The sequence below is a fragment of the Mobula hypostoma genome, chromosome X1 (assembly GCF_963921235.1).
Source record: "Mobula hypostoma chromosome X1, sMobHyp1.1, whole genome shotgun sequence".
Taxonomy (NCBI): Eukaryota; Metazoa; Chordata; class Chondrichthyes; order Myliobatiformes; family Myliobatidae; genus Mobula; species Mobula hypostoma.
Window position 1 is genome coordinate 4,463,510 of NC_086128.1, and position 21,134 is coordinate 4,484,643.

At 42.6% G+C, this 21,134-nt stretch overlaps 2 protein-coding genes across 2 annotated transcripts; one reads left to right on the forward strand and one right to left on the reverse strand.

The window, feature by feature from the left end:
* The first annotated feature begins 1,159 nt into the window (after nucleotides 1-1,159).
* On the forward strand, nucleotides 1,160-3,583 carry LOC134340481 (interferon omega-1-like). The gene is made up of 3 exons (XM_063037791.1): nucleotides 1,160-1,291; nucleotides 3,137-3,376; nucleotides 3,485-3,583. Exons 1-3 carry the CDS (start codon nucleotides 1,160-1,162, stop codon nucleotides 3,581-3,583), a joined length of 471 nt encoding a protein of 156 aa, XP_062893861.1.
* Nucleotides 3,584-10,149: 6,566 nt separating this feature from the next.
* On the reverse strand, nucleotides 10,150-14,971 carry LOC134340435 (interferon alpha-21-like). Its single transcript, XM_063037664.1, has 4 exons — nucleotides 14,840-14,971; nucleotides 14,623-14,712; nucleotides 10,335-10,574; nucleotides 10,150-10,248 (listed from the first exon to the last, which is right to left on the reverse strand). The coding sequence occupies exons 1-4, from the start codon at nucleotides 14,969-14,971 to the stop codon at nucleotides 10,150-10,152; spliced, it is 561 nt and encodes a 186-aa protein (XP_062893734.1).
* Nucleotides 14,972-21,134: the final 6,163 nt, after the last annotated feature.

Sequence of the window (21,134 nt, forward strand, 5' to 3'; positions counted from 1 at the left end):
GCACAGACAGGGGAAAGGGATGGTGTGCTAGTTGTTGCAACTGGGTGAGGTGTGGGGTCTGCAGGGGCCAATGGTATAGAGAGGGCTTGAGAGAGCTGAGTAGGGTGAACGGAGCTGAGAGGAAAGCGGGAGGGAGAGCAAAGCGAAGTCTGGGGGTGGGATGTGGTGTGGGGTCAGCGATTGGGTCGGCGGCAGCGGAAGAGCAAAAGGGGCGTGGAGCGCCGGAGATCGGCCAGAGAACGGGGAGAAACCTGGGACTTGGAGTGCAGAGCTGAGAAAGTTTCATTGAGCCAGGAATGGGACCAATCTTAGGTTAAGAGTGGATCCGGCGGAGGTCGGAAAAGAATATTCAACTTACCCCCCCGCCGCCCACCCCCCAACTGTTGCATTGCACCTTGTCTCCAACGTTTATACACAGAGACCGGGTCCCGGGAACTGGATGTTGGATTACAGGGGAACAAAACCCAGACATGAGCATCACGAACAACTCGGACACGACAAACATTCGCCGACAGAGCAGTCTGCGAAAGTCGAACAAAGACAGTCATCACCAGCCGGTTGGGCCCGGTGCTCTCCGCACTGTCCGCACTGCGGTGTGGAGAGCGGCTGTTGGCCCAGAGCGGGAGTGGTGATCAATGTGCAGTCGTTTCCAAAGGGGTTCTCTCCGTCACAGTAAAAGCGGTTGCGGCCGAACTTACGCGGTCGCTGTCACCACAACCCTGATAGTACACTGTAGCTGATATCGGCAGACACAAGGCATCTCCCCCACCGCCCCCTGCTCTGCAACCGTTCACCTAGACTGTACTCCCGCGGAGAGCTGGATTTTGACTCCGATCAGGAATTTTCACTGTTACTGTTTCCGGAATCTCCCGTTTTCGCATTCAGAGCGGAAATGAGGAAACGATCACTGACAGTTTTCCTTTCAGAACACCTGACGCCCATTTTCAGTTTTCGAATGTAATAGCACACATAAAATTCGGCAGTATGGCAGAGAGAGCTCACAACACGATCCCCAGATACAGGACTCGGCAGCACCGGCGTCCGCTCCCGGATCACAAGCCGCGGCGTTTCTATATCCCGAGTTCCAGTCGGCGAACAAGACCGGTTTTCGGAGCTGATTCTAGTCTCATATCGGTGCTTTATTCTGTGTCGGGTGAAGATGGCATTGGGCCGTGTTTGGAGAGTTTGCAGTGTGTGGCTGTTTTTGACCGGGACCCTGACCCTGGGCAGTGAGAAGTTACAGTTACTGCAAATTCTGAACACAAAGACTCTGGGCAAACTGGATGAAATGGTGAGTTGAACCTGCGCCCAGAAACCGCTCCTGACAGTCCCTGGCTCTTTGATTTAAATCTCAGAAAAGGCGCTATAGTTTGAGAGCTTTGTCGTTCTACATGCCTGATTCCCCGCGTTACTGTGATATTTCGGTGTTGGATTGTCTATAACAAAGTTTACTTTCTCCCTCCCAGGGCGCTGCCTTTCCCTGGCAGTGTGTAAGTGAGAGGCTGTCGCTAAAAACCCAGCCCTTGAAGCTAGTGAATCTTTCGAAGGGGTTGACGGTGAGTGGTTGGACTTTATTTCATTCAGTTGCAGAGCGCATTATTTTGGTACTTCATCATCTATCATTGTGACTTCGTGTTGCCGAAACGTGGATGTGAAAAGGAGTGTAGTATGTACTCCTTTCTCGGATGTCAGTGACTGAGAAAACAACTTCCCACCGACACTGGCTCGTCTAGCGGAACCTTTAAGACCAGAAAACCATAAAATATAGGAGCAGAATTTGGCCATTCGACCCATCGAATCTGCTCCACCATTTCATCCTGGCCGATCCATTTTTCCTCTCAGCCCCAATCTCCTGCCTTCTCCCTGTATCCCTTCATGCCCTAACCAATCGAACTCTGCCTTAAATATACATGAAGATTTGGCCTCCACAACTGCTTGTGGCAAAGAACTCCACAGACTCACCACTCAATGGCTAAAGAAATTCCTCCTCATCTCGTTCTAAAAGGAGACCGCTCTATTCTGAATCTGTGTCCTCGAGTTTAGTTTTAGATAGTCTCCCAAATAGGAAATGTCCTCTCCATCAAGACGTTTCACACGATTCAATTAAGTCACTGCTCATTCTTCTAAATTCAAACTTTTTTCATGTGACAAGCTGTTTAATCCTGGAATCATCTTCGTCAACCTCCTTTGAACCCTTTCCAGTTTCATCACTCCCTGTCTAAGAAAAGGTGTCCAAATGAGGTCTAAAGAGCAGGCAGTAGATGATGTTCAGAATTTCAAAAGTGCATGATGAAATAACTGTTCGATAAGGTGAAGAAAACGATATTGGATTAAAATATCAGCAAGGAACGAGGACTGGCTAAAAGACAGAGAACATAGAACTAAAAAAAATGAACATCCATGTCGTCAGGCTATTAATAATAAGGGGTTCCGTATTGTGAACAGAGTAGCTGACCCATGTTAAAAAGGTCATTAACGAATTAGATGGAAATAAGAAGTGCAATATACTGTATGTCCAAGTTTGTTGCTGATAATAAGGCGCAAAGGGTAAGGGCAGCGTGAGGACGGGTAGGTTGGAGAATTATGTGGGAAACTGTGATTGTGCAGTTTGCTGTGAATCTGCGTTTTTAGAGTATAAATTGAATAGTTCAAAATTGGAAAGTGTCGAAGTACAGAGTGTTCATAGTGTGCATAATGATTCTATCTGACCGCAGTAAATGATGTCAATGAAAACGTGAGTGGTCTGATTAGTATGTTTGCATATAACGCAATTATTGGTAGTGGAGTTATGGATAGTGAGGAAAGCTGTCAAAGAATGCAACAAGATGTAAATCAATTGGAAATTTGGGCAGAAATATGGCATGTAAAGTTTAATCCAGTTAACCATGATGTGGTACACGAGGAAAGATGGACCTTAGGGGCATTCATGTACAAAGCGATCTTAGGGTGCAAATCCACAGCTCACTGAAAGTGTTGACATAAGTGGTAAAGAAGCTTTCCTGCTATGACTATAGGAAGGACGCAAAGACTTAAGGGAGGATTTGGAGAAGTTCACTGAGATGTCTGGATTGGAGAATGCTGCTGAACCAGATTGCTAGCAAGACTGCTGTAATGACACCTTGTGTTCTTTGCACAGACCCAAGAGAAGATCCATATTGTTTGTCAAACACTGCGGCAAACCAACGAGATCTACGGCATGAGTTTAGGTTCAGCCACATGGCCCCTCAAAAAGGTGGAAGGCTTCAGGGTTCTCCTGCATCGGCAAGTCAGAGTGCTGGAGGAATGCGTGTGGAATCCAGCCACAGAGTCTCGGCCAAAGGGAACCATCATAATTGAAAAATACTTTCGAAAATTGCGAAGCTTTCTTAAACATAAGGTGAGCTGGTAGCTGTTATACTCTGTCATTAATTAGCGATATTGCATTTCACCCAGTTTCTGTATGCGCAACCCATAATTTGCTCTCCTGAATATTTTCTTTTTCCAGAAGTTTGCCGAATGTGCCTGGGAAATTATCCGTACTGAAACGAGAGCCTGTTTACAGCAGATCCTCCTCATCGCAGCAAAAACTAGCAGAAAATACTGAATAATTTTAAAGGTGCGGCCAGCACTGGAAAAGAAGAATGGACGTTCCTTTCAAAGAGAAGCATTTTATATATAACATCTTCAGCTGGAAGTGACTTGAGTAGAGGATGTGTCTTTATATACTTCCACATTTACTACCTATTTAATGACCATAAATATACACTCAGTAGCCACTTTATTATGTTCACATGTACCGCTGCTCTTTAATGCAAATGTCTATTCAGCCAATCATGTGGCAGCAACTCAATGCATAAAAGCATGCAGTCAGAGTCAAGAGGTTCAGTTATTGTTCAGACCAAACATCACAATGGGGAAGAAATATGATCTAAGTGACTTTGACCATGGAATGATTGTTAGTTCCAGATGGGGTCGTTTGAGTATCTCAAAAACAGCTGATCTCCTGGGATTTTCATGCACAACAGTCTCTAGAGTTTACAGATAATGGTGCGAACAACAAAAAGCATCCAGTGAGCACCAGTTCTGTGGGCAGAAACATCTTGTAAGTGAGTGTAGTCAGAGGAGAATTGTCAGCCTGGTTCAAGCTGACAGGAAGGTGACAGTACTGAAACAACAATGCGTTACAACAGCTGTGTGCAGAAGAGCATCTCTGAAAACACAACACATCGAACCTCCACAGCAGCGGAAGACCACATACACTCGTACTTTTATCAGGAGGTACCTAATAAAATGGCCACTGCGTGTATAATTGCATAAAATGGCATTTTATGGAAGGAACTGGTTTTACAGAATATGACACTTCAGGTAGCATCAATGGACCTAGTGAGTTGCTTCCTGCAATGAATTATGGGTTCAAGCCAGATTTCAAATTTTGGCTCTATTGTTCTCTTAGTTTTGCAAGGCTGCATATTCTAGCTTCTGATTTTTATCGTGATGAGAATTTAGGAGTCCACTTTTCATCTGGGATATGGGAATCTTTCCCAACTCTTTGGGTTGGATTTACTGGCCAGTTAACCAGGATCTACCCTGACTTTCATCATTCTACTTTCACAGTGACATCTGCTTCAGATCCCCACAAGACCACTACAATTTATGTATTTATTTATTTATTTATTTAAATTTTACCTATTTATCCATTTATTGTGTATTTTTTATTTCTAAGTTATGACTATTCTGTCTAGTGAATTGTTGTTGTTTTGTACCACTCAAACTAAATGCGTAAATCATTTTTGCAGTGTAGTATTTATTAACAAATTAAGTTCTTGTTTACACTGTAATGTCTTATATTGAATGAGAACATTTTACTGTAAATAAATGTTTTGGAAAATTATGTTTTAACAAACTGGTGTTTATTTTTCATTTATAGTTGTCATTTTTTTAATATTCACATCTCTGTATATTTTGGAGCCTCTGCTTGGAGTCTGTTACCTGGACTTCCAATCTCTGCTTTATAATGTTTATTTCCCACAACCTTCAGTCCTTTGACATCAAACTGTCTCCAACCTGAAATGAAAGATTAGACTTTGTTCCCTCCTTCACTGGCCCATTTCCTCATGTTTCTGAACAGTATATGACCATGAGCTGCAGCACTGAAGACTCACATACAGCGGTTCAGGAACAGCTTCTTCCCCTCTGCCATCCGATTTCTGAATGAGGAACTAAACCCATAAACACGACCTCACTTTTTAAAAAAAAATATTATAGCAACACACACAAAATGCTGGAGAAACTCAGCAGGCCAGGCAGCATCTATGGAAAAAAGTACAGTCAACGTTTCAGACCGAACTGGAGAAAAAAGGCTGAGTAGATTTAAAAGGTGGGGGAGGGGAGGGAGAGAGAAACACAAGATGATAGGTGAAACCTGGAGGGGGAGGAATGAAATAAAGAGCTGGGACGCTGATTGGTGAGATGAGGTGAGAGAGAGAAATAGGGGATGGGAAATGGAGAAGAAGGGGGGAGGGTTGTGGAGCATTACCGGAAGTTTGAGAAATTAATATTCATGCCGTCAGGTTGGAGGCTACCCAAACAGAATATAAGGTGTTGTTCCTCCAACCTAAGTGTGGCCTCATCCTGACATTGCAGGAGACCATCAATGAACATTTTGGAATGAGAATAGAAAGTGGAATTGAATTGGGTGGCCACTGGGAGGTCCCGCTTGTTCTGGCAGACAGAGCGTAGAAGCTTAGAGAAGAAGTCTCCCAATCTACGTCAGGTCTCATCGATATACAGGAGGCCACAGTGGGAGCACCAAACACAGTATATGACCACAACAGACTCACAGATGAAGTGTCGCCTCACCTGGAAGGACTGTTTAGGGCCCTGGATGGTAGTGATGGAGGAGGTGTAGGGACAGGTGTGGCACTTGTTCTGCCTGCAAGGATAAGTGCCAGGAGGGAGATCAGTGGGGAATTGTTTGGGGTAAAAAAAAATTATTTCTGTTTTGCACTATTTTAATCTAACTATTTAGTATATATTTATATACTTACTGTGATTGATTTACTTATTTATTTTTTCCTTTCTATATTGTTATGTATTGCATTATACTACTGCTGCTATGTTAACAAATTTCATGAGGCTTGCCAATGATAAAAACCTGATTCTGATTCTGTCTATAAGTGTGCATTTATATTTTCTTCCTTGTCCCTCCTTTGTTACTCACCTTACCTTTCCTGGGCTTGTGTAAAACACACATGGTGACATTAGAAGGGGGCTGATCTCCAGAAATCATGTGCGTTTTGGTCACCTACTACAGGAAAGATGTAAATATCATTGAAAGAGTACAGAGAAAATTCATTTTGGATGTTGCTGGTTCTGGAGGACCAGAGTAATAGGGAGAAACTGAATAGGTTAAGACTTTATTCCTTAGAATGTAGAAGATTCAGAGGAGATTTGATAAAGGTAAACAACATTTTGAGGGGTAGAGATAGGGCAAATGCAAGCAGGCTTTTTCTACTGAGGTTGGTGAAGTCATGAGGCGGCTAAACTCAGGTTGGAGGAGGAACACCTATATACTGTCTAGGTAGTCTCCAGCCCCTTGGTATGAACATAGAATTCTCCAACTTCTGGTAATTCCCTCCCCCTCCCTTCCTCTATCCCTACATCACTCTGCTCCCTCCCCCAGCTGCCTATCACCTCCCTCATGGTTCCGCCTCCTTCTACTACCCATTGTGTTTTCCTCTATTCCTTCTTCACCTTTCCTGCCTATCACCTCCCTGTTTCCCCTCCCCCACCCCTTTATCTTTCCCCTTACTGGTTTTTCACCTGGAACCTACCAGTCTTCTCCTTCCCACCCTCCCCCCACCTTCTTTATAGGGCCTCTGCCCCTTCCCTCTTCAGTCCTGGCGAAGGGTTCCGGCCCGAAACATCGACTAATCGTTTCCACGGATGCAGCCCGACCTGCTGAGTTCCTCCAGTGTGTTGTGAGTGTTGCTTTGACCCCAGCATCTGCAGAGTATTTTGTGTTTACAGCTATTCAAAATAGCTGCAGAATGTGTATTAGACTAATTGGGTTGGTCCTTGTTACATTCAAGCAGTTCTTTGAAGCCCTATTTTTCATCTAGTAAGCAGACTCCATCTGCACAGCTTGGAAGGCTCTAAATGAAACAGGTGTGTTGGGCAAAATTATTTACTTGCTAGATGTTGCGAAATGTTCACATCCACTTGGCTAAAGTCAGTCTTGATAGAGCTCATGCAGAATTGATACTGGATCTGTCTTTACTGAACATACTCTTCCTGAATTTCTTCCCATTTGCTGTTGAATCGTCTTCTTTCCACAGCAATGCAATGACATGAGTTGAGTTGTATATCGCCTCTAGTTCTTCAGTTTCCAAAGATTTGCAGATTGCTGGGTTAACTGGCCATTGAAATTTAACTCTAGTGTGTTTGAACATGGGTAGGAGAGTTGACTGGAATGAGGGGAAATAAACTTAGTGCAGGATTATTGTAAATGGATGCTTGATGCTCAATGTAAAGCCGGAGTCTTTTTCAGAACTGTATGACCCAATGATTCTCATGGTTCCAGGGATCTGAGTTCAATCCTGACCTTGGATACTGTTTATGGAGGGTTGGCATCTTCTCTCAGTATACTCAGTGGTTTCTCTCAGGTGATCTGCTTTCCCATCACACTTCAAAGGCACAATAGACAGGATCTCCCAGTAGTCACCCACTTCAACTCTGCTTCCCACTCCCATTCAGATATGTCCATACATGGCCTGCTCTACTGCCATGATGAGGCTAAACTCAGGTTGGAGGAGCAACACCTCATATACCATCTAGGTCGTCTCCAGCCCCTTGGTATGAATGTAGAATTCTCCAACTTCCGGTAATTACCTCCCTCTCCCCTCCCCTATCCCTATGTCACTCTGCCCCCTCCCCCAGCTGCCTATCACCTCCCTCATGGTTCCGCCTCCTTCTACTACCCATTGTGTTTTCCTCTATTCCTTCTTCACCTTTCCTGCATATCACCTCCCTGCTTCCCCTCCCTCACCCCTTTATCTTTCCCCTTACTGGTTTTTCACCTGGCACCTACCAGCCTTCTCCTTCCCACCCTCCCCCCATCTTCTTTATAAGGCCTCTGCCCCTTCCCTCTTCAGTCCTGACGAAGGGTTCCGGCCCGAAACGTCGACCGATCTTTTCCACGGATGCTGCCCGACCTGCTGAGTTCCTCCAGCGTGTTGTGAGTGTTGCTTTTACCCCAGCATTTGCAGATTATTTTGTGTTTATGAAAGCAGACAAGTCCAGCTTTCCCCACCATCAATGACATCTACATAAGCGATGTCTCAGGAAAGCAATATCCATCATTAAGGACCCTCATGATCCAGGATATGCCCTTGCTTTGATGCTGCAAGCAGTTAGGGGAGCCTGAAGACTCACATTTCGAACTTCGATATTAAATTCTCCCTCACTTAAATTATGTTCTTGAACTGAATATCTTAACTCAACATTGGATTATATTTCTTCTTTCTCTCTCAACTTTCACTCTTTGATGTTTAATTTGTAATATAATTAAATCAATTTAAGTTAATTTAATTTATGTTTATCAGATTTCTAATGTACTGAGCTGCTGCTAAAATGTTCGTAGCATTTATACCCTGGGTACTAATGCCTCAAACGATAATACACATCATAATTCATTAGTCTCTGTTTTATTATTTCATACATTATTATTAGTTAAGTCTGCACACTGTTAAGTGTGTTTTTAAATATTGCTGCTGTAATGAAAGAATTTCCCACTCGGGATCAATAAAGTATTTATTATTATTATTATTATAAACTTGAATTTAAATTTGTGATGCTGGAATCTGAAACCACTTTAGTTCTCAATCCTAATTCCATTCTGACAAAATTGCAGCCTCCTCCACTGCCACAGTGAGCTCAATATAAGCAGGAAAAACAACAGGTTATCCTCCCTCAGGGTACTACTGCATACGGTTTCTGCTGTGAAGCCAGTGTTGTATCTTCATTTCAGGCTCAAAGGTTTCTCATTCAACAGGAGAATATGAAGAAGGAAACTATTAGTTTAAATCCATGTATCATCCAGAAAACAGAAAATTAAGACAATTAATTTCAAGATGTATGTGTATGCTTCGTCTGCTGAGGGGGAGGTATAGAATGGAGGGGAAAGCCTATGACAGGGAAAGTGAAGGCAAAATCTTATATTCCTGAGAAAATCAGCAAACACAAAAGTTATTATTAAAACATTGTGTAATATGGAGAATAAATAATACAGATACATCTTTAATGAAATGTTTTACTTAGAAAAATATTATCCATTAGATATCTCTCAATAACAATAAATTAAAGGCTTTTTTAGCCACACATACACATGTTTTAAACATATCACAATAAATATAAATAAAGGCAAATTTAGCTTCTGACCACTGGAAGAACAAGCACATTATGATTACTGTGGTCAGGGATGAAGTCATAAGGAATGGCTCTGCAAATCCATATCTTTTATATGAAATTGAGGAAAATGATTTGTTACCCAGCTCCATTTACAATTGGAACTAAAATAACATCCACAAAACAGAGACAAGCTGCCAAAGACAGTGAGAATGAAAAGCTGGCGACAGAGCACCTTCTCCAGAAATGCAACTTTGCATTGCACTAGTTTCCAGTCTTTTAAGTGAGGGACGGAGACAGGAACAATCACCAAATTCACATTTCATCACATAGTAGCAATACAAAAATAAATACCAATAAATTAAGTTAACACTAAAAAATAAAGTTCCAGGCACTCTCTGTTCTCCATTATTTGTCAACTGAAAATCTCTGCAATGTAACATAATGCATCATAAAGACAGAAAATACTGAAAATGTTCCATTGTTTAGACAACAGTGAGGCAGATGGGACGAGGAGAAATATAGTTAATGCCTCAGCCTGATAATCATTCATAATGTTGGAAGTCTTTTTTGGGCCCAAGTTTTCCTCTCAACATGTATGAAGTATTTCCACCCGATGAGGTTTTCATTCAAATTTTCAGCAATTGCTTTTGTTTTGAAATGTAATATGAATCAATTTACATATTCTTTTTGATCAATGAAGGTTATTGTTAAATAAATAGTCACCAATTTTAGTCCCTTATAAAAATTGTCTCTGGTAATTCTTCAGTGACCTCTGCTGATTTTTGCCATAATGAGAAGGTGCTGTTGTAGATGTGCTCTGGTCTCAGCGCGGGTTATTTCCCAGGCACAGGCAGTGAATCTCTGAAAGAGAGAAAATGAAATACGTTATATAATAAACCAATATCAAGTGTTTGAAATAATGTGCTGGTGATCAAGTGTTAATTCACCTTCTGTTTCAGAAACTCTCTCAGTACATGAAAGTATTTAAGAATTGCGGCATTCTTCCTTGGTTTGGACTCTGAGCCTGGTTTCCGGACACAATCTTCCAGCTCTTTGAGCTGCCGATCCAAGAGAAGCCTGAAGTGTTCCACTGAGCTCTGGACCCACGTGACTGAGCTCAGGTTCAAACTGTAGATCCTGCGGAGGTGATGCAGGGTCTGATGGACAATCCAGATCCTTTCCTGTGCCTGTGCAAAACACACGTGGTGATATTAGTAGGGCCATGGTTCTAGTAAAGTTGAGATTTAGAACAGAATGCTTATAACTCTCAGTAGAATAGGACAAGACAAAATCAGTCATTAACTTCAAACAAACAGACCTTAACTAAGGGACTGCTAACTTCAGTGAATTTATCAAAGTGCAGAGCCATGTCAACTGCAGCCTACAGTTAATAGTTTAAACAGCGAAAGGAGAATTTCCTATTAGTAAGGCCTCAGGTGCAGGAGAGACTGCTCGAGTCCTTGACAGGTTGCAAAACTGATTTGCACGAATACATTAATGCTGCAGGGACTTTCAGTTACAGAGTGAGTCCAGAGAAATTTGGGCTGATCTCCTCAAGACACAGACAGTGAGGGAGAGATTTTCGAGACATGTCCAATCTCATGAAGAGATTGAAATTCTTAGAGGAATGAAAAACAGGTGAAGGAAGAACAGGAAAGGAGGAAATAAGAAGGGGAGTTTAGCTATATGACAAAAGGTTTGCCATGTCAAGAGCCTGATGTACACTGACCATTGCATATTTTTAAAAGAAGTAGAGTGCATCAGCTATTACAACCTTCAGACTTTGGGTGGAGACAAATGAAAGTGTTACAGAAGCAGTTCCTTTAGCTTCCCCCAACCTCCAATTTTTCTGAACCTCCTTTGAACCCTCTCCAGTTCCAGCACATCCTTTCTCAGAAAAGGGGCCCAAAACTGCTCACAATATTCCGAATGAGGCCTTACCAGTGCTTTATAATGTTTCAGCATTACATCCTTGCTTTTATATTCAAGTCCACTTGAAATGAATGCTGACATTATATTTGCCTGAGCCCGCAAATTAAACTTTAGGGAATCCTGCACAAGGACTCCCAAGTCTCTTTACTTCTCAGTTTTTTGTATTTTCTCCCCATTTAGCAAAGAGTCAACCCTTTCATTTCTTCTACCAAAGTGCATGAACTACACTTTCTGACACTGTATTCCATCTGCCATTTCTTTGCCCACTCTCCTAATCTGTCAAAGTCCCTCTGCAGCCTCCCTATTTCCTCAAAACTTCCTGCCCCTCCACCTTCATATTGCCTGCAAACTTTGCAATAAGGCCATCAATTCCATCATCTAAATTATTGATATATAATGTAAAAAGAATCGGTCCCAACACAGACCCCTGTGGAACACCACTAGTCACCGGCAGCCAACCAGAAAAGGCTCCCTTTATTCCCAGTCTTTGCCTCCTGCCAATCAGTCACTGTGTTATCCATGCCAGAATCTTTCCTGCTATACCATGGGCCCACAGCTTGTTAAGCCAGCCTCATGTGTGGCACCTTGTTAAAGGCCTTTTGAAAATCCAAGTACACCACATCAACCAATTCACCTTTGTCCATCCTGCTTTTTAATTCAAAAAATTATAACAGGTTTATCAGGCAAGATTTTCCCTTGAGAAAATCATGCTGATTATAGCAAGTACCCTGAGACCTCATCTTTTATAATCAACTCCAACATCCTCCCAGGCACTGAGGTCAGACTAACTGACCTGTAGTTTCCTTTCTTCTGCCTCTCACCCTTCTTGAAGAGTGGAGTGGCATTTGCAATTTTCTAGTTTTCCAGAACCATTTGAGAATCTAGTGATTCTTGAAAGATCATTATAATGCCTCCATTATCTCTTCAGCCACCTCTTTCAGAACTCTGGGGTGTATACCATCTGGCCCAGGTGACGTATCTACCTTTAGACCTTTCAGTTTCCCAAGAACCTTCTCTCTAGTTATGGTAACTTCACACAATTAATGCCTCCAGCTACCTGCAACTTCCACCATACTGCTGCTGTTTTCCTTAGTAAAGACTGATGCAAAATACTTATTCAGTTCATCTGCCATTTCCTTGTTCCCCATTACTATCCCTCCAGCATCGTTTTCCAGTGGTCCGATATCTCTCCTGTCTGTCTTTTACACTTTATATATCTGAAGAAACTTTTGATATCCTCTTTAATATTATTGGCCAGCTTACTTTTTTATTCCATCGTTACCTTCTTAATGACTTTATAGTTCCCTTCTGTTAGTTTTTTAAAGGTTCCCAATCCCCTAACTTCCCACCAATCTTTACTCAATTATATGCCCTCTCTTTGGCTTTTATGTTGGCTTTGAGTTCACTTCTTTTGCCACAGTTGTGTCATCTTTCCTTTAGAATACTACTTCCTTTTTGAGATGTATATATCCTCGGCCTTCCAAATTGCTTCCAGAAATTCCAACCATTGCTGCTCTGCTGTCATCCCTGCCAGTGTTCTTTTCCAATCAATTTTGGCCAACTCCTCCCTCATGCCTCTGTAATTCCCTATACTCCACTGTAATGCCGATATCAGAGGTGTAAAGGGACGAGGGAGTCTTTGTGCAGCATTCCCTAAAGGTTAGCTTGCAGGTTGAGTCGTGGTGAGGAAGGCAAATGCAATGTTAGTATTCATTTCGAGAGGACTAGAATATCAAACAAAGATGTAATGCTGAGGCTTTATAAGGTGCTGGTGAAGCCTCACTTGGAATATTATAAGCAGTTTTGGGCCCCTTATTTAAGAAAGGATGTGCTGACATTGGAGAGGGTTCAAAGGATGTTCATGAAAATGACCCCGGAAATGAAAAGGTTAATATATGAGGTGTATTTGATGGCTCTGGGCCTGTACTTGCTGGGATTTAAAAAGATGGGTGGGTGGGGAGTCTCATTGAAACCTACTGAACATTGAAAGATCTGGATAGTGAATTTTATCATATTATGATCACTTTCCCTGATAGGCTCTCTTACCTTGAGCTCTCTAATCAATTCTGGTTCTTTGCAAAACACCCTATCCAGAATAACTGATACTCTAGTCTGCCCAACCACGAGCTGCTCTGAAAAACCATCTCGTAGGCACTCTAGAAATCCTACCTCCTGTAACCTGACACCAACCTGATTTTCCCAAACTACCTGTATATTGAAGTCCCCCCAAGACTGCTGTAACATTGCCCTTTTGGCTTTCATTTTCTATCTTCCATTGTAACTTGGAGGCAACATCCTAACTACTGTTTGGGCATCTGTACAGAAGTTCCATCAGGGACTTTTTACCCTTGCAGTTCCACACTCTATCCACAGTGGTTCAACACCTTCTGACCCTAGGCCACCTCTTTCTAATGAGTATTTTCTGAGTATGCCATCAAGTAAACAAATCTCAGGGTTGTATATCGTGAAATATATCAATTTTGATAATAAATTCACTTGAACTTTGAACAGATATCGTGAGAGTTTCTGTCTTAAGATGTTTGTTCCAAATTCCATCCATGCATTGTGGATTTTTTTCCTGCTATCGCATCCTGTACTCCAAAGTTTTGCATTAAATCTGTAACATTGGTCATATACATTTCTTCGATTTGGAAAGTTTATAGATGCCTACAATCATAGAACCACGCATGATATGGCACACCAGTGTCAGGTCTCCCCTCAGCTTTTATCTCCTCGATACCAAAGGGTCAGCTATAATGTAAAATAATTTAACGAGAAACCTCACGATTTTTCAGTGCATTTAAAGTGAAGTAGGTGGTTCCATCACCAATGAAGCACGTAGGTAGTGTGATGATCTGAGAGGATGCAAGCATTTCCTGAGATCAACAGAACTCGTAATGTCACTGTAGGGTGCGGGAGAGATATTTAGAGAGAGGAACACAGAGAGAGGGAGAGGAAAAACTAGCAGAAAGTGATACAGGGTGACATGTTTATTGGTGACAGAGCATGTGAAATGATTAGATTAGATGATGGGAGGGAGTTATATACAGAGAGGGAGCTAACCGTGAGTGGGATAGAGAGAAAGGGGGCAGCAGTGTGATAACTGAAATGAGATCTATTCCGTGTGAATGGGGTCCTGAAAGTCCGAGTGATAGAGTCAGAAAATGAGTGTGACATGGAGAGAAAGAATTCATATTCTGATATAGTCAAATTATCTGGGTAAAGTTCGGATCCGATCCTTCACATTACTTAGCATAATATCTCCAATGAATTACATTAAAGTAAAATCCAGAGTTTACTCACATGAACCTGCTCCGAAAGTTTCACCAGGTCCAGAGGCTTGGTTTTCAACGACAGCCTCTCAGTCGCACACTGTCGGGGGAGGCGGCCACCCTGAGACAGAAGATACCAACGTTACTGATAATCCCACCACACAGAAACACCGGGAGAACAGACTATTTGTTAACAACGAACAGCCAGGGACTGTCAGGACCCGTCTCTGGGAGTGGGTTCAACTCACCATTTCATTCAGTTTGCCCAGAGTCTCTGTGTTGAGAACTTGCAGTAACCGCAGCCTCTCACAGCCCAGGGTCAGGGTCACGGTCAAAAACAGCCACACACTGCAAACTCTCCAAACTCGGCCCAATGCCATCTTCACCCGACACAGAATAAAGCACCGATATGAGACTAGAATCAGCTCCGAAAACCGGTCTTGTTCGCCGACTGGAACTCAGGATATAGAAACGCCGCGGCTTGTGATCCGGGAGCGGACGCCGGTGCTGCCGAGTCCTGTGTCTGGGGATCGTGCTCTGAGCTCTCTCTGCCATACTGCCGGATTTTATATGTTAAAATCCGAAAATGGGTGACATTCGAAAAGTGAAATGAGTGCGGGATATTTGGGAACGCGTCGGGAGAGAGCGACCTCCGCTCCGAAGGAAGGAATCTGAAAGCGGGAGAGTCCCGCAGCAACGACGGGAAAATCCGCCACCGGAGAGAACAAGCAGTGTCCAGGCTCCGGACTTCATGCGTTCGTTCAGTTCGGGGGTCCAAGGGGTTGTGGAAGGAGGGTCAGCTTTAGCAGGGGACGAGGGTAGGTTTGCGAACGTGACTGTGTCCGCACAACTGTGGGGCTACAAATCCGGGTTACAGCAATACCGCACCTTTCAGCGCTGATCTTCGAATCCACACAGAGAGATTTTGTTAAACACAAACAAAAAAGCTTGAGGAACTCAGCAGATGAAGCAGCATCTATTGAAATAAATGAACAGTCGACATTTCGGGTCGAGACCCGTTCAGCATCAGTAGAATCTCTTGTGTTTAGATTCTGTTAAGACACCAAGCTTCATTAAAACCACGTCGCATGGTGGTCAGTGCAGAAAGGCTAGGTCACAGCCGAAAACTTCTATAGTTTTGATTAAAAACAATGATATTTTTGTTGACTGTATTCTTTACAGAAGATATTTCTGTTTATCTTTTAAATTCAATCGTTTGGACACCGAGGCCAGAGGCGATCCCGAGCCTGATCTCTTTTCTTACTTGCCGCTACTCCCGGGAACGTCTTCGGGTCCGTTCGCAACTTTCGGGACAAGAAAGGGTTTCGTTACTTCCACAATTAGACGTGTTTGTAAATGAGCAAGTAAAACTACAAATCATAAACACCAAAAATTCTGCAGATGCTGGAACTCCAAATCAATACACACAAAATACTGGAGGAATTCAGCAGGTTATGCAGCATTTATAAAGAGTTGATGTTTCGGGCCGAGGCCCTTCATCAGGTCTGAATGAGTCCATGAGTGCTAACGAAGGTTCTCGGCCTGAAACATCGACTGTTTATTCCTTGTGTGTGTGTGTGTGTGTGTGTGTGTGTGTGTGTTACTCTGGATTTCCAGCATCTACAAAATCCTTTTTGTCTCATGTTCTTGATACTTTTTACTTATTTAATTGTTATTATTATTTTGCATTTGCATAGCTTGTTGTATTTTGCACGTTGGTTGTTTGATCGTCTTTGCTATGTGCGGTTTTTCATTGATTCTATTGTATTTCTTTGCAGTTACTGTGAATGCCCGCAAGATAATGAATCTCAGGGTTATATGTGGTGACATATATGTACTTTGATAATAAAGTTACCTTCACCTTTGAATCCTGATAGCGATCCCGAGCGTGATCCATTTTCTTTCTTGCTGCTGTTCCGGGAAAAGCTCTGGCCCCGCTTGCCAGGCAGAAGCGAAACCGTCACGGGGCAAGTGACGGGTTCGTCACTACCGAAAGTGGCGGTGATTGTACATTAGTAAATAAAACTCTAGTTGCTAGAATATGAAATGTCTAATTCTCAACCTGTTCATGATAACAGTGACCTTCTCCACTGCCATACTGTGGCCCAATATAAACTAAAAGATCAACACCTGTCTTCCGTCTTGGTACTATTACATGTTGCTTCGATTATTGAACTTCTGAATCTCGTTGCTTCTTTACTTCAGGTTCATCCCTTCTTTATTCAACTGGGGAATATGAAGATGAAAAGGAAGAGATTGTGTCCGTGTATGGTGCAGGAAATAGAAAATTGAGACATTTAATTTCAAAGTGTATTCACTTTGAGCGACCAATAATAACAGGGAAGATGAAGAAGTTTGAAATATTATATTTAGTGAGGAAGATCAGAATATATATTACTCCCAGAATATGCCATATTAAAGCGCTTAATATATACATCTATACTCATTGTTTGATTTAAAAAATATTGTTCATTGCTTAACTCTCAATAGCAATAAATAAGCAACGTTTGAACTACACGCACAGGTTAAAAATCACTATAAATATAATTAAATAAAGGGAATTTAGCTGGGAGAACAAGGATATATTCATTACTGTGGGTTCGGGATGAACTCGATAAAACGAGCTCTGCAAACCCAGTACCTGAGAAAGCTCAGTGTAGTTTCGGACATTCCCAATTGTAGCAGTGACAATGGAGGAAGAATTTGCAGGAAATGAATGACACTTAAACAGATGGCCTTTTTTTCAAGGGGAATAAACCCGACAACACCCTAGCTCAAAATGTTCACACTAAAGCAAGTTGGACAAAAATTGAATACACGAGAGATTCTCCCCCGACATTCTTATTCTGGCATCTTCCCCCCTTCCATTCCATGAAGGATCACAGCCCGGAACATTGATTGCTTATTGATTTCCATAGATGCTGCCTGACCTGCTGCATTCCTCCAGCATTTTAGACCATAAGATATAGGAGCAGAAGTAGGTCATTCGGCTCCGCCATTCAATCATGGGCTGATCCAATTCTTCCAGTCATCCCCACTCCCCTGCCTTCTCCCCATACACTTTGATGCCCTGACCAATCAAGAACCTATCTCTGCCTTAAATACACCCATTGACTTGGCCTCCACAGCCGCTCATGGCAACAAATTCCACAGATTTACCACCCTCTGACTAAAGTAATTTCTCCTCATCTCTGTTCTAAAGGGACGTCCTTCAATCCTGAGGTCGTGCCCTAAATTTTGTGTGTGCTGCCCTGGATAAAAAGCGCAACATACCATATATTCAACAAAATTGTAGGAAATAAATTGTTACCCAGATCACCATTCAGCTGGAACTGACATAGAGCAAGGATAACAAAAAAAAAATGCCGAGAGGTGGTGAGAGTAAGGAGCCTTCACTGGAAATGGAAGATTGCATTGCAGTGCTGTCATAAAAGAGAGGACAGAAACCGAATCACTGAAAGAAGGATAAAGATCCATACTTTCTATGTTCCTGTTACATGGCCAAGTGAAAATCGCAACAATACAACAGAACTTCAGCTTGATGAGGATTCGTATGTTAATTTTTAGACCGTAGATATCAACCCAGTTTTCCTCTCCACGCGCATTGCCACACAAATTCTGCACCAAATTTTCAGCATTTGAAATATTTTTCTCTGTAATCCTTTGACATAAATAACAATAACCATCAATCTTAGTCCCTGATGTAGTTGTCTCTGCAAAATCTTCACGGATCTCTGCTGATTTTTGCCATAATGAGAAGGTGCTGTTGTAGATGTGCTCTGGTCTCAGCGTGGGTTATTTCCCAGGCACAGGCAGTGAATCTCTGAAAGAGAGAAAATGAAATACGTTATATAATAAACCAATATCAATTGTTTGAAATAATGTGCTGGTGATCACGTTAATTCACCTTCTGTTTCAGAAACTCCCTCAGTACATGAGAGTATTTAAGAATTGCGGCATTCTTCCTTGGTTTGGACTCTGAGCCTGGTTTCCGGACACAGACATCCAGCTCTTTGAGCTGCCGATCCAAGAGAAGCCTGAAGTGTTCCACTGAGCTCTGGACCCACGTGACTGAGCTCAGGTTCAAACTGTAGATCCTGCGGAGGTGATACAGGGTCTGATGGACAATCCAGATCCTTTCCTGCGCCTGTGCAAAACACACATGGTGATATTAGATAGGTTCTGATGCTAATAAGCTTTAGAACTAAATTAGAATGCTATGTAGCTGAATAGAATAGCGTATTAAACATCCGTATCAAGCAATCAGCACCCAGAAGAAAGACTGCTAACTTCTGTGATCTGAAAGAAGTTTAGAGCTATGTGATCTGCAATTGGTACTCAAGCTATGAACAGGGTGTGAACAAATAGCCGTGAGTAAGGCATCAGGTGAAGGACAGAATGACAGGACTCGACAGAATGTGGGACCTATTATGAAGAGTAGCATCAATGCTGCAGGACATCAGTTACATGGAGAGATTCGGGGAACGAGGGCTGTTCTGCTTTAGCTAGGGGTGGCGAGGGGGAGATTTTATAGACATATGTCATCTCATGAAGGGGAAATCAAGCAGGTAGGTGGAAAAAAATGTCTGATCTGAACGGAATGTTTAAAAGAATCAGCGGTAACTTACAAAGAGAGCAGCATAAACAATTATTTATCAACTATGTTGGCACAAGGAAATAGAGTTTAGAAACATAGAAACATAGAAAATAGGTGCAGGAGTAGGGTATTTGGCCCTTCGAGCCTGCACCGCCACTTATTATGATCATGGCTGATCATCCAATTTAGAACCCTGAACCAGCCTTCCCTCCATACCCACTGATCCCCGTAGCCACAAGGGCCATATCTAACTCCCTCTTAAATATAGCCAATGAACTGGCCTCAACTGTTTCCTGTGGCAGAGAATTCCACAGATTCACCACTCTCTGTGTGAAGAAGTTTTTCCTAATCTCGGTCCTAAAAGGCTTCCCCTTTATCCTCAAACTGTGACCCCTCGTTTTGGACTTCCCCAACATCGGGAACAATCTTCCTGCATCTAGCCTGTCCAATCCCTTTAGGATTTTATACGTTTCAATCAGATCCCCCCTCAATCTTCTAAATTCCAACGAGTACAAGCCTAGTTCATCCAGTCTTGCTTCATATGAAAGTCCTGCCATCCCAGGAATCAATCTGGTGAACCTTCTTTGTACTCCCTCTATGGCAAGGATGTCTTTCCTCAGATTAGGGGACCAAAACTGCACACAATACTCCAGGTGTGGTCTCACCAAGGCCTTGTACAACTGCAGTAGTACCTCCCTGCTCCTGTACTCGAATCCTCTTGCTATGAATGCCAGCATACCATTCGCCTTTTTCACCGCCTGCTGTACCTGCATGCCCACTTTCAATGACTGGTGTATAATGACACCCAGGTCTCGTTGCACCTCCACTTTTCCTAATCGACCACCATTCAGATAATAATCTGTTTTCCTATTTTTGCCACCAAAGTGGATAACTTCACATTTATCCACATTAAATTGCATCTGCCATGAATTTGCCCACTCACCCAACCTATCCAAGTCACCCTGCATCCTCTTAGCATCCTCCTCACAGCTAACACTGCCACCCAGCTTCCTGTCATCTGCAAACTTGGAGATGCTGCATTTAATTCCCTCATCCAAGTCATTAATATATATTGTAAACAACTGGGGTCCCAGCACTGAGCCTTGCGGTACCCCACTAGTCACTGCCTGCCATTCTGAAAAGGTCCCGTTTATTCCCACTCTTTGCTTCCTGTCTGCTAACCAATTCTCTATCCACATCAATACCTTACCCCCAATACCGTGTGCTTTAAGTTTGCACACTAATCTCCTGTGTGGGACCTTGTCAAAAGCCTTTTGAAAATCCAAATATACCACATCCACTGGTTCTCCCCTATCCACTCTACTAGTTACATCCTCAAAAACTTCTATGAGATTCGTCAGACATGATTTTCCTTTCACAAATCCATGCTGACTTTGTCCGATGATTTCACCGCTTTCCAAATGTGCTGTTATCACATCTTTGATAACTGACTCCAGCAGTTTCCCCACCACCGACGTTAGGCTAACCGGTCTATAATTCCCTGGTTTCTCTCTTCCTCCTTTTTTAAAAAGTGGGGTTACATTAGCCACCCTCCAATCCTCAGGAACTAGTCCAGAATCTAACGAGTTTTGAAAAATTATCACTAATGCATCCACTATTTCTTGGGTTACTTCCTTAAGCACTCTGGGATGCAGACCATCTGGCCCTGGGGATTTATCCGCCTTTAATCCCTTCAATTTACCTAACACCACTTCCCTACTAACATGTATTTCGCTCAGTTCCTCCATCTCACTGGACCCTCTGTCCCCTACTATTTCGGGAAGATTATTTATGTCCTCCTTAGTGAAGACAGAACCAAAGTAATTATTCAATTGGTCTGCCATGTCCTTGCTCCCCATAATCAATTCACCTGTTTCTGTCTGTAGGGGACCTACATTTGTCTTTACCAGTCTTTTCTTTTTTACATATCTATAAAAGCTTGTACA